At 34.4% G+C, this 13,342-nt stretch overlaps 1 protein-coding gene across 1 annotated transcript; it reads right to left on the bottom strand.

Annotated features, from left to right (window-relative positions):
- Positions 1–11,055: 11,055 nt before the first annotated feature.
- On the bottom strand, positions 11,056–11,829 carry LOC114273521 (UPF0481 protein At3g47200-like). Its single transcript, XM_082890232.1, has one exon. The coding sequence runs from the start codon at positions 11,827–11,829 to the stop codon at positions 11,056–11,058; it is 774 nt and encodes a 257-aa protein (XP_082746358.1).
- Between the last annotated feature and the right edge of the window lie 1,513 nt (positions 11,830–13,342).

Here is a 13,342-nt window from a genome sequence, read left to right as displayed (position 1 = left end):
TGAACGAATCAAACTACACCCTTTAATCCCATACACATCCAATTCCAACATTCTCAATTTAATTCTTCTTTTCTTCAAATTAATTATATCAATTAATTTATCAATGTAATTAGAGCATTTCCCATAATTAACATCACAACCCTAAGGTTCCATTTTCATCAATAAACCAATATTGATCTCATTTCTCTATGCCAAACATGCATATAAGTTTATATAAACAAAACCCCAACTTTTGTAAAATTACACAAAGGCCCAAAGTTTCTCGAAATTACTCAACAACCCCCAACTCATCAAAATGCTAAAATTCGAAGACAAAACTCATGAGAAGGAGTAGGATATCCCTACCTCGAAGTTAGAGCACAAACGAGGAAGTTGAAGAAAACCAAAATGCTCCAAACTCAAAGATCCACGGATCAAAATGGAGCCCTCGACGATCCACACACTTTTTACAAAGGCCGGAGGATAGTGAGACACTCTAGCTAGATCAAACCCTAGAGAGAAAGGAGTTTCTAGGGAGGGGAGCTCTCAAAATATCTTTTTAGAAAGTAAGAGAGAGAGAGAATGTAAAAAAGTGATTTTAAAATGCCCAACTGCCAACTGATATACGACATTCCCGCTCGAGCGGAAAACACAACGCTCGAGCGTCAAGAACAAAAAACTAGGTACGCTCGAGCGCAATAAGGCCCGCTCGAGTGCCAAGACACAAGAGTAAAGTACATCCGCTCGAGCGCGAAAACCAGTCCGCTCGAGCGTAGATTTTCCCCTCTCAGAACTTACACCAAAAAGTACTACCCGCTCGAGCGCCAGAGTACCCGCTCGAGCGCTACCGCTCGAGCGTAAAGAAACCCGCTCGAGCGTAAAAACCACACCTGCAGAAATTTTGCAGGGACACGAAAATACTGGGAGTGTGCAATCTCCGTTCGAGCGCAACAAGGCCCGCTCGAGCGGAACGAACAAAATTCTGGCAACAAGATTTCAGACCAAGGTTCAACCTACCTGTTCGAAACATGCCCAACACATCCTAAAACTCAAACAAATGGAATTAAAGGATGACAACAAGATAGATACAACTACCAACTCCACGGAACCGAGTCCGGAATACAACAGAACAGTAAAGGGACAACCGGGATCGCTATAACGATGTCTTCCATGATCGCACCAAGCATATTGAGATCGATTGCCACTTCATACGACAACATGTTACTAGTGGCCATGTTCGTCCTGTTTTTGTTACCTCTGCTGATCAGACTGTCGACCTCTTCACCGAAGCTCATCTTCCAGGACGTTTCTCTGATCTCCTCTCCAAGCTCAAGTTGATATCTGACTTACCACCTTGAGCTTGAGGGGGAAGGGTGTTAGATATATATATTATTTTATATTTATCTATCTGTATTGTAGATGTATCTCATCTCCTTTTCTATACCTATCTCTGATGTTCCTCTATCTTCTTTTCTACACTTATCTAGGTTTCTTCTCAGCCTATAAATATAGGCTTCTTGTACTTCATTATACAATTCAATATACAGTTTCTCTATTTTCATAACAACTATGAAACTGAAGTGAAGGTTTGAAGGCAAAGAAAGAACACAACAAAAATCTCTTCATTTTCTGGAAATTTCCCAGAAATTAATTTTTATTTTTTATTTTTATATTTTTAGAAGCATCCCAGAAATTACATGAGATTAGGTTTTAACAACTGACGTCAAATATATAAATTATTTTTTGGGTGCAAGGTCCTTGAAGTGGACTTACCCACCAACGATTCACTAGGAAACTGAGGGGAAAGGTTTCAAGGGAAAGTAAAAGTGGTGTTCGACAATAATAGAAGACTGAACTCCTTTAGTTTAAAATTTGGGCCAGCTATGTCTAACTTGGATGAGATTCTATTTGAACTCAAAATATATTTCAGTACGTTCAATTTAAATTTATAAATTTCAATTTATATTACATTCTAATATGAATTTACTAATAAGGACAATACATATTAAACCTTAAAATAAATTTTTTTTACTCATGGTACACTCTAATCAATTATTTTTATTTAAATCTCTGTATCTTCTTTCCCAAAAAATCAAAGTTATTTCTTCTTCTTCTTCTTCTTCACCCTCCAAAACTACAATTCACCCTACTAAAACTCACCATTATATGCACATACACTTAAAAAGTATAATATTTGTAAAAAAATATATAAAAAATAATTCAATAAAAGAGGTAAGCCAAGCAAGGTAGTAGAGCATTTCCCATTCAAGCATTTTGTCAAACACATAATAATCAACAAATTAGAATAGCAAAACAGCAAAAGAAGAAAGAGATACAAAAAAGCAGAGGCAAGGCAATATGCTATGCAAACAAGTGATCAATCATTTTAGCAATGTTCAAAGCAATTTATTTTTAATTTTTTTTATTTTTAAGTTTTGATTTAAGAATCAAACTGTATTGCTTCATGATTAGATGAGAATTTTGAGATATAAACAAAATAGAGCCCCTTTTTTTTTCTTTTTTTTTTTGTTTTATCGGGTGCATTTACGATTCAAATTAGATCTTCCATCAACATATAAGCCATTATTTATTTTAGAAAGCAAATTAAACAAGAGAGAAGAAAGGAAAACCCTAGATGTACGATGTCGTTGAGTTGGAGACAAGAGATCGAAAGATCGACCAGAGTGATGGACAAGAAGTTTGTTGATGGTATCTCTGATTATGGAGTTTGCCTTTAATTTTTTAATTTGTTTGTTATTTATTATTTGGCTTTACCTTGAGGGTAATTTGGGAAAAATAATAGGGTGGAGTGAGAGTTATATAAAATTTTAAATAATTGAATAAGGTGTACTCAGAAATTGGAAATACTTAATAATTTTTTGGGTGTAAATAGAATCCCCTAGCTTGGGTTCAACCTTCAACAGACTTCTCATTGGTGGAACATAAATCTAATCTAATCTTCTAGACTCCAAGGCTATATCAAAGAATGTAAATGCGGACCAATACTGCTTAGCCCAAACCCCAGTGGTTATGATTTTTTTTTAAATACATCTGGCATAGTGATTGTGTAATTCCTTTTGTAGTCTGTAATTTCGGATTTAACTCTTGTGGAGAGGATTTGTGATGGCGTTTATTTCTCTCTCATTATAGAAGTTGTATGTAATAGTAGTGAAGTGGTTGTTGACTTGTGTTTGGGCTTAATAGATTGGTAATTGGCTGTTAAGTAGGTTTTATTGACTTTCTATCTATTGTGTGAGTTAGTAGCACGTTTTAAAAATAAAATAAATAAATAAATAAAAAATACTAACCAACTAACTAGAAGTGTAATGATCATATAGTTTGAGGAAATCGTTAGAAAATTAAACATATGCATATAACGAATATGGATGGAAAAACTTGTTGGCTGGACATACAACTTATTCAACTAAGTTCGACATTTTATGCTAAAAGAAAATGACCCGGTCATATGCTCCATGTTACCAGGCCATTCTTTAAAGAGATAATCATTTCCCTCTAAGATGGTACAGCAAGGCTCTGTTTGGAAATTTAGTTCTTTTAGTTTTTTATGAGGTGAAAAAAGTTAATGTATTCGGGAGTGTTTTTAGTTGAATAGATAATTATGGGGAAAAAAAAAAATTAATTGTCGTGTATTATGTGATCATTTCTTATTGGGGTTAAATTTTTGGCTTTTTCCCTTTTTGTTTTTTCCTATGTGTGTGATTTTTTGGATTTTTTTTAAGTCAAAAAGTCGCTTTCCAAAAAAACCCTTTTAAGTGTTGCTTGAATTTAAATGTCCACATTCAATTAATATAGTTTGATGCATAATTAACACTTACATATACATGTTGGATGACAAGAATAATATTTTTCAAAGATGTCATTTTTCTTTTTATTATGATGTGTATTTATGGTTTTCATGATTTACTCATGGTTTAGGAGAGATTGAATTAGATTATGAGACCTAATTGAAACACTTTTTACACATTATAAAATAAATTAATACAATTTAAATATTGCAGATCACATATTGTAGAGGCTAAAAATATAATATATATTTTTAATAGCATTTACACATTTATTCCTGAATAATCCAAATTGGAGTTAATACAATTTAAGCACACGTTGGGGGACCAAATCAAAATACTTTTTATGTATTAAGAATTAAAGTGACACAATTTAATCAATAAAAACCAAAATGGCAAAACTTAAATACTTTTTAGTACTAAAAGGTAATTAATCCTTTAATAATAATAATAATAATAATAATAAAGAGAAAAATTAGGAATCATGAAATTTTTTTCATGAAAATGATCATGAAAGAGTTATGATTCTTGGATTACCTTGATTAGTGTGTGGTGTTTTATTCTAAGTGCAATTCAAATGTCACAAAACTTTCATGATTATTTTTATGAAAAGTATTTCGTGATATTTAGCATTGCTGAATAATAAAAGGAGAAATACGAGAGTTTCACCAGAACCAACCAAACTAAGAGCAAAACGAAAGAAAAACCCACAACATACATATAACTGGAAGACACATACAAACTTAACAACATATAACAAGCTCCAGCTTGCGGCTTGCACATGTAGTGCTAACAAACTTCTAGAATCTATGCTTCTTGACACTACAAGAAAAATTCATTGTCACGGCGCTTAGAAAAAGACGCTTTTTGAAAACGTCTTTATTTCTTGCTTTCCAAGACATGTGCCTTCGCTGATGCTTAACCCTACCAGTTAAATAATGAGTTAAAAAAAAAAAGAAAAAAAAACAAACCTCTGCCACTCAAACTCGAATATCACATTTTTTCCAAACATCACAGTCACAGGCTCATCACCCTCTCCCCTCTCCCCTCTCCCCTCCCTTTCTCCTTTTCCAACATTATTCTCTCTCTAAAATGGCACGAATGAAGCTCTCTTTGTAGATATTGACGAAGCAACTGATGATGAAGATTTCAAGTAAGTCTATTGTAGATCAAAACCTTAGATCTTTTATCTCAATCGTTTTTCATTATTCTTATTGTAGATCAAAACCTTAGATCTTTTGTCTCAATCATTTTTCATTATTTTTTTATTTTGAAATCTTGTTTTGTGCCCTCGATTTGACTTATTTTTTTCGAGATTATTCGATCTCTCTTCGATATTGTTCGATCTCCCTTGATTTTCATTTATCTAGGGTTTCGTTCTTCACGGCGCTTAAAAAATGCAGTGGATCTTTTTGAAAGGGCTTTTCATGACTGCACAGTAGCAATCTAGATCTGTTTTGATTTACATTCTATTAGTTTGATTTCCTTTGATTGACTGAAACGGTTGCTTAGGATTTCGATTTCCATTGTTGATCTAGGTGCTCTTTTCTTTTATTGGTCTGACTCAAGCTTGTTTTGGATGATTTTGATTTCGATCTATGTTTTTGTTTTTCTTAGGTATCGGATCTATAACTGTTTTATTTGTTTTAGTTCTCTCAGGTAGTCAGCTTCAATGGTTTTGATCTGTAACTGTCTTTTATTTAAATAGTTTTATTGTTTATTCTACAAATAGGTAGCTAAGAAGATTTATGTATTTTCTCTCACTCTCTGTGTTTCCTCTTTTTTAGGTTTTTATTTGCTAAAAGATGATTGATGAACATTGCTTATTGCTCTCCTTTGCAATTTACCATTGATTACAGACAGTTGCTGGATTAGCAGCAGATGGGAGGCAAGTTGTTGCAAGAGCAAACATTGCTTATTGCTCTCCTTTGCAATTTACCATTGATTACAGACAGTTGCTGGATTAGCAGCAGATGGGAGGCAAGTTGTTGCAAGAGCAAAGTCTGAAGCAACAAATTATGAAAGGTTTACATTATGAATGATGAAAAAACTATCAAGTCAAAAGAAAATATGTAGACAATAGATATTTATTCTCTATTTTGGTTTTCCTCTTAGGAATTTATGGATGAAATTTTTTAATAGTTCTTCTAATTCTGATATGAATTGTTACTTTTTTAATGAGATCTTACTATGCTTATGTCTAATTGGTAGTGGTAATGTAATGTAGGTATTTATGTCTAATTGGTAGTGCTAATGTAATGTAGATCTTCTAATTCTGGTCGACGTTGGGTTCGGTCTGGTCTGCTCTGTTGTGTTTATGTCTTTCTTCTACTCGTCTCTCTCTGCCTTCTCGTTGCCATGTCTGCAGAGCTTAAACTCTCCCAATCGAACCGTATCTTTCGCCCTAATGTAACTCCCCCCTTCTCTCTCGCTCTCTCTCTATATATATATCTATATATACATATATGTGTGTATTTATTGATTCTGTAACTAATTTCAGGAACCACTTGAAGGCAAAATCATCACAAAGCTTCCATCTTCAATCTCCCACAACGGGATTCGCCTCACTGTCAATGGATCAGTCACCTTACAGGTTCTAGTTCTCTTGTTGTTTCATTTTCTTAGCTTCCAAACAAACATAGATTAAGCTGAAACTTCATATTTATATATTTGTTTAGGTCCATGGTGGATCAGCTGGAGTGATCGAGTCTTTATATGGTGTTCTCAAGCCTATCCCAATTGTGTAAGCCATCTCCATTTCTCCCTTTTTTAATATCATTAACATTAGGATAAATACGAGGAATTTTTAAGTGGAATTAACAGTTAAAAGAGCAAAGAAAGATGAATTCTTTTAGTTATGAACATAGGGAAGAAATTCAAAAGCATGAATTTTTCAATTGATTGATTTTATTAACACTATGCCTCAATATAGGGAATTAATAAAAGAAAAGAATTATAATTTTAGAATTTTGATACATCAATATCAAGGACTGAAGAAATTTAAAACCTCAATTCAACTGATCTGATCCTAATGCTACAAGAGTATGCATTGAAGATTGTTTTGTTAATAGAGGTTTTATTTCAAGAGTTTTACTAATAGAAATCCTTTCTTGGGTTGGCATCTAAGCTGATATTTATTAAGAACTCTATATTTGGTTGGTTGGAGTTGATGATTGAAGTATAAGATGGTTCCCATGTTGATTAGAGTAATTTTTAGAAAGATTTATGTCTTTGGCTTAGGCCTTGTCAGGATGGTTCCCATGTTGATTAGAGTAATCATGAAACTTCATATTTTCAACAATGCTTATCGGATGGTGATACTGCCGCATGTTATCACCCTTGCATCCAATATTTACTCCTTGGGGAGGTGTCTTGTCAACAAAAAAAAAAAAAAAAAAAAACTAAACTAAATTTGGAAAATCCGAATAATTCCTCATATCTTTCCATAGTTCCCTCTTGTAAGCAGAAACATAAATGAACTTTAGTAGAATATATAGTTTTCAGAATAATAAAGGATAGTCATACATGAAGAGCTCAATATGTGTAAGATACAAGAAGTTCAAGGCTATGTGTGATTCATCCGAATATCACATATTTCTATAATAAATGAACAATGGTCATTTTCTGCATTTGGGCTGTTTATATGTATAGACAGTGTGTGATCTGCATATTAATTATTTCTTCTATGTACACTAATTGTATTTATAAAAAAAAAAAAAAAAAGACACTAATTGTGGATTGTTAAATGCACCTAATTAAGTTTTTAACTTTCAGCATCTAATCTTGTTTCATTGAAGACAAGTTTGTATTTACTCTCAAGAACTGCAGTGCCTTCTGTTTCTATTTTCCGGAAGCTCAGTTATGCTATATGTAGTTAATATTTACATAGTGACCCTTGAATTAAGGTGCAATTCCAAAATCCCTGTTTTGCTATTTTTGTTTGTGATCAAGTCAATAATTGTGTTTTTTTTCCTTTGTTATCTATGCATGCAGGTTAGGTTTAATGTTTGTGGGAGGCCTAGTTTTGGCGTATGCTTCAGAACACCTAGGGATTGGATCATTTTTGAGAGGTTTTGAAGAGCATATGTTTCTTATGCTGATTTTCTTAGGCTTGTAAGGAAAGCTTATTTTTTTTTGAGCAATTGACTCAGAGGATGCTCAACATGCTGATTTTCTTTGGCTTGTAAGGAAAGCTTTTTTTTTTTTTTTTGTTGACATGAAATGTATGTTTCTGGGAAGGATGGTGAACAATGTTATGTTATTGTTGCAGGAGCATGTTGAAGTATTCAAGTATTTAGTCAAATTTCGATATTTAAACAATGTTATGTTATTGTTGCTATTTTACCGGTATATTTTTAAAGTTAAATATTACAAAATTAATAGTTTAAAAAAAAAAGAAAAAAAATTTATTGCGGCATTTTTCAAAACGCCACCATAGTTGTATTTTTAAAATAACAAAAAAGCTATTACAACGTTTTTGAAGCGTCGCGAATGCCTGTGTGACGTCATGTTACCGTTGGCTGCCACATTTACTAATTTTGCGACGTTTTTAAGGCGTCATATACTTACAGCGACGGTGGCGTCCTTGGCGTTTGGTGGTAAGCGTCACTGAAGGAATTAGTGGCGTTTTTTAGACATATAGCGGCATTTTTAAAACGCCGCTAAAAGTCATTTTTCCTGCAGTGTGAACATAAAACTTCATTAGGTATCATCATCCTTGAACGAGCAATAGAGTAAGCACCATGAAGATTATTACAACGTGTTGGACAATCTTCACTATATTTAAATAGATTAAATTCTGTTGTGTACAAAACAACAACAAGAATATAAAGAAATAAAGAAAATGAGAGAATTTGTTTGATTACAAAAATCAAACTCGAAATAAAAATAAATAAATAAAAATAGATTTTATTTTGTTACAAAAACAAAATTAAAATCGGAATAAAAAATAAACAACTTACCTTGGTTAATTTCTTTTGAATAACTATCTGATCAAGTCCAGTGTTTAACACTGTGTCCTTAAGACAGATTCATCCTCTCCACGGTGCTTTCAGAATCTGGACGTCTATCTCCCAAGATAAAATGATCTATCAACGAATAAATGCAGCACTACAATTTATTCGTTCATCGAACACAGTAAGTGTTTATACTCTCTGTAACAAGAACTAAATGCAAAATGAAGAATAAATTTATAGCAGAAGATGAAGTACGAAAATTAGAGTAGTTTTCCAAATTTGGGGGGGGGGGGCTTAGTCTATTTCTAGATGGATTGGTGGCTTTCCATTTTGAATTAAACAAGTATTGTACCTGTTCAATTTGAATTAAACAAATACAAAACTATTTAGGCACTGTTTGGTTTGAAATTCAAACAGATTTAGAGCTGTTGGGTTCAAAAAACGGAAGGGCCCTGTTTGGATGTACAGAAAAAATCGAACCAGATTATTTCTAGTTAATTTGAATTATGGATTTTATTTTACCAAAAAATAAAAATAAATTGAAATGTTTTTGGCCCAAAAAAATTAGTATTGGGCCGAACAAGCCCAACCACGCCCAAGCCCAGCCCGCCCGACCGGACGGCGGCGCGCGCGTGGTGATTTTTGGGTCCAATGGGTCTAGCCCATTTTGCCCATAACCTATCCCTCTAAAACACTTGGGTACCCCTTGGGGCACACCCCAAGTACCAAACCCATGCCTTATAAACCCTTTCAAAACTTCCCACCAAATCAATGTAGGACAAGCCATTTTACAACCTTAAGGAATTTCCACCAAAACCCCATTTCCATGGAGCACACTTTGGCTTTAATTTCCCATTCACTCGGTAATGGTTTTGAGCAATCAAATATACCACGTGAATCACAACGGGGCATAGAACGCGTTACCACTTTGACCCGAGTAAATCGACGCTCGGGGCCCACCAAAAAAAATAGACCAAACTTGAGAAAAAATTCTGGTTTTACCCAGAATTTTTCTACCATTTCCAACACAACGAATGAGAGAGATGTGGCTACAATACAAACTCAGGGACAGAAAGCAAAAAAATCGAAAGAACTAGATGTAAGTTTGCTGAAAAAATAGAAAGAATTAATGAAAAATTCACATGTAATAGAAAGTACAAGTGATTCAACAACAAATATTGAGTGCAATAGTGACATCCCAATAAAAAATCTAAAATGAAATTGGATAGACATCTCTTGCCTACAACTCATCAAATCATGAATGAGAGATTTCAACCTTATTATAGATGATATTGTCACATGGTATCACTATTATACCTAGTAAGTGTGTAAAGCCATCATGAATGTGTGTACATATATACCCACATCTATGCTATATAATTTATTCCATTTTAAAGGAAAAGATGAGACACCCAAACAAAATAGGCAGACAAGTTAACATAAAAGGGTAAAGAAAAAGAAGAGAAAAGCATCATAGGAGATTTCTTGGGACAACTCAAACTTCATATTATGCGTAAAGATATTTGGGTGAGATGAACATTCACCTTGGATACAGTCAATTCTGATCAGCATAGCAGTCCAGAAGCATTAGCTATGGTGGACCTTGTAGCTCAAAAAGGCCGTGATTGTCTGTATCGCCGTTAGCCCCAGCAGAACAGAGGCTGAGACGACTGAGATGGTTGACCACGGACTGCTAAAATATGTGCGCCTCAAAGTTGCCCAGTTGCTGCTATAGTAGGCCTCCACTTCTCTGAATTCGTTTTTTAGGTAACACTCTCTAATGTTGAACACAACATGCTCTCCAAACATCTTGAAAAGATTAGCAACATGATTATCATTGTAGGAGAAATTTGAGATAATTCCGTCCTCACAAAGGAATGTAACGTCTCTACTTGAGTTGATGAGACAACTCATGAAGGCAATATATTCAGAAAAGTATTTTGAGTGGGCCTTTGGAGGGTAGCATTGTTCGTAGGCAACACAGTTAATTAGGGCAGTGCTGGCGAAATCATTGATGGTCATGGGTGGGATTTCTAGCACCCCTCTGTGGAAATTTATGTCCAAGAAATTATCAGCTTTCTGTGGCCTAAACTTGACCCCAGCATGCCTGAGTCGTGTAACACATGGTATTGACTGATCAGATAATGGACGATACCTTGGTAATCCATGTGATCTTCTTTTGCAGAGGTTGGTTAACTTGTTGAGGTAGCTTAAGCAGGGGAGCAATCTTCTTGTGAACAGGTTGCTTGTGCCGTGGCAGAATAACCGGGCTCCCTTAACGCGGCTTGCCGTATTCGGAAGCAGTAGCTACAGTAAAACTAGGCAAGTAGATGACTGCTGTCTTCATAAGGGGAAACTGGCCGTTGTCCCTTGAATGATTCAAGGGACCTCGGCAGGGCAAGATTAAAAAACTCTAAGGCTTGCCAAACAAAGTGTTCACTTGTATTGCAATTGGAGGGACTGAATAACTTCCAAAGAACGAAGAGGGGAATTTGGTTTTCAAGCTTTAAGAGGTCTCTAATGAGAATCGGAATTAACCATGGCTTCATCAGCACTAGGCTGTTGACATTCGCAGAATCTTCACTCCGGGAAACTTGTTGGAAGAGTTCAATCATAAAGCAACCATCAAGTAGCATCATCTCAATGAAATCGTCACTTGACATCTGAATCAGCTCTGAGTATTGTGCTCTTGCTTTGAGCTCTAATTCTTTCATGGCCAGCGTCATGAGCCGTAAAGAACTCTTCGGTTGTTTCATTCGAGAAAGTAGGGAATCAAGAAACTGCCATTTGAAACTTTGGAATTCAAGTACCTCATCTTTGTCGCAGTGATAAGGGCCTATCGACACCTTTTCTGGCTCAGTGGCCCTTCTACTGATTCTTGCAAGGTTTTCAGGGACTCTGCATATAGAAGATATGTCCCTTTCCGTTGTGCTTTGAGCTCCTTCTCTTCTGTTTTCTTCCAAGCGCCTCTGTATGAGAATGACACATGCATTGTCATTGGATTCCTCTATTTCATTGGTACAGTGAACCGACGTTTCTATGTTGCTATTGGATTCCTCTATAGTAATGGCTTGATGCTCTCCATTCTCCATTTTTTTTTCTCACTCTCTGGCTCTCCCTTCCCCTTCCACTATTTCACTTGTGTAGGCTGAAGGTGGAGTGACCCTTTCTCATGTTCAGAGCTCAACCAGAAAAGCTGCTTAAATAAACGGTGTGTTCTTCTTGGGAGGTGCAAGTCCTTGGAAAGTCTACTTACCATTCACTAGAGGAAACCAAAGGGAAGGTTCAAGGCAAATAAAGGAGTGTACAACTAGACAAATTTCTTCAGTTTTTGGAATCAAATTTCCCTCATCTTACTTCAGACACGGCTAATTTTTCCAAGACGGCGGCATAATTTTCCCTCGTCTTACTCTGCTTTAATCAAGGCTCGGTTTTTTTTTTTTTTTTTTTTTTTTTTTAAATTTTAGATTTCCAAATTTAACTCGACGAGAGGAGTTAAGAAATTAAAAAAAAAAATTAAAAATTTTCAAAAAAAGTCCAAAAAAACAAAATGAGTAAAAAAATAATGGATTTTTTTGGCTTATTTTGGCTTTTTTAATTTTTAATTTTTACTTTTTAAATATATCTACACAAGACGGATTGGCAAAAGTTAAAAATTGACATAATTTTAAAGTAAAAATTAAAAAAAGAGATCTCTTTTTTAGGTGATTCCAAACACTAACAAAAAATTTAAGGGAGAATTTTTTTTAAGGTCTCTGATATTAAGATTTTATAAAATAAATTATATATAATATTTTCATAGCAGTTGGGGCTCCTCAACACTTTTACAGACAAATTTCGACACAGAAATTTTGTCACGATGCACAAATAATTCAATTGTCACAGAGAAATTTCTTTAATTTTACAGAGAATTTTTTAAATTTCTCTGATATAATCACAAAGAAATTTCACCAAAAAATCTTAACTAATAAAAATATATATATATTGGTTCTTTTCTACTATTCAAAGTTGAAAAATGATATCTTACTAATTTTTTCTTATCATTCACTACAACATTTTCTTAGTTTAGTGACATCTGAAAGTGCCACAAAACTATTCTTCTAATGACATTTTTTGGTCTTGTGGCATTTTGAACAAGTGCCATTTCTATCGATGCCACGGTAGATACTTGCAAGTGCCACTGCACCATCATGGCTGAAAACTTTCAATGACATTTTAATGTCATGGTAGATATTATTTGTGGCACTATCAAGCGCCATTAAAAAAAGAGTTAGTGACACTTGTAAGTGTCATTACACCATCAAAACTAAAACCTTTCAGTGATACTTTAATGTCATGGTAGGCACTATTCGTGACGCTATCAAGTGCCATTCATGACGATAATTCGTTGTAGAACAATTTGATCCGCTCTTGCGGAGACTCGAACCGCCAACCTTCCGCACCATAAACCTTATACACCACACTCTTCCCACTACACCTCTATAATACCACATGGTTATATATGCAACATATATTATTTATATAATACATACATCCATATTAATATAAAAGTATATGTATAAACAAAATTATTTTATTGAACATAATTTATGTAAAATAAACTAT

This window comes from Camellia sinensis, chromosome 10 (genome assembly GCF_055761805.1).
Source record: "Camellia sinensis isolate YWXY chromosome 10, ASM5576180v1, whole genome shotgun sequence".
Taxonomy (NCBI): domain Eukaryota; kingdom Viridiplantae; phylum Streptophyta; class Magnoliopsida; order Ericales; family Theaceae; genus Camellia; species Camellia sinensis.
Note: the sequence above shows the minus strand (reverse complement) of the source record. Positions and strands in the feature narration are given on the sequence as shown.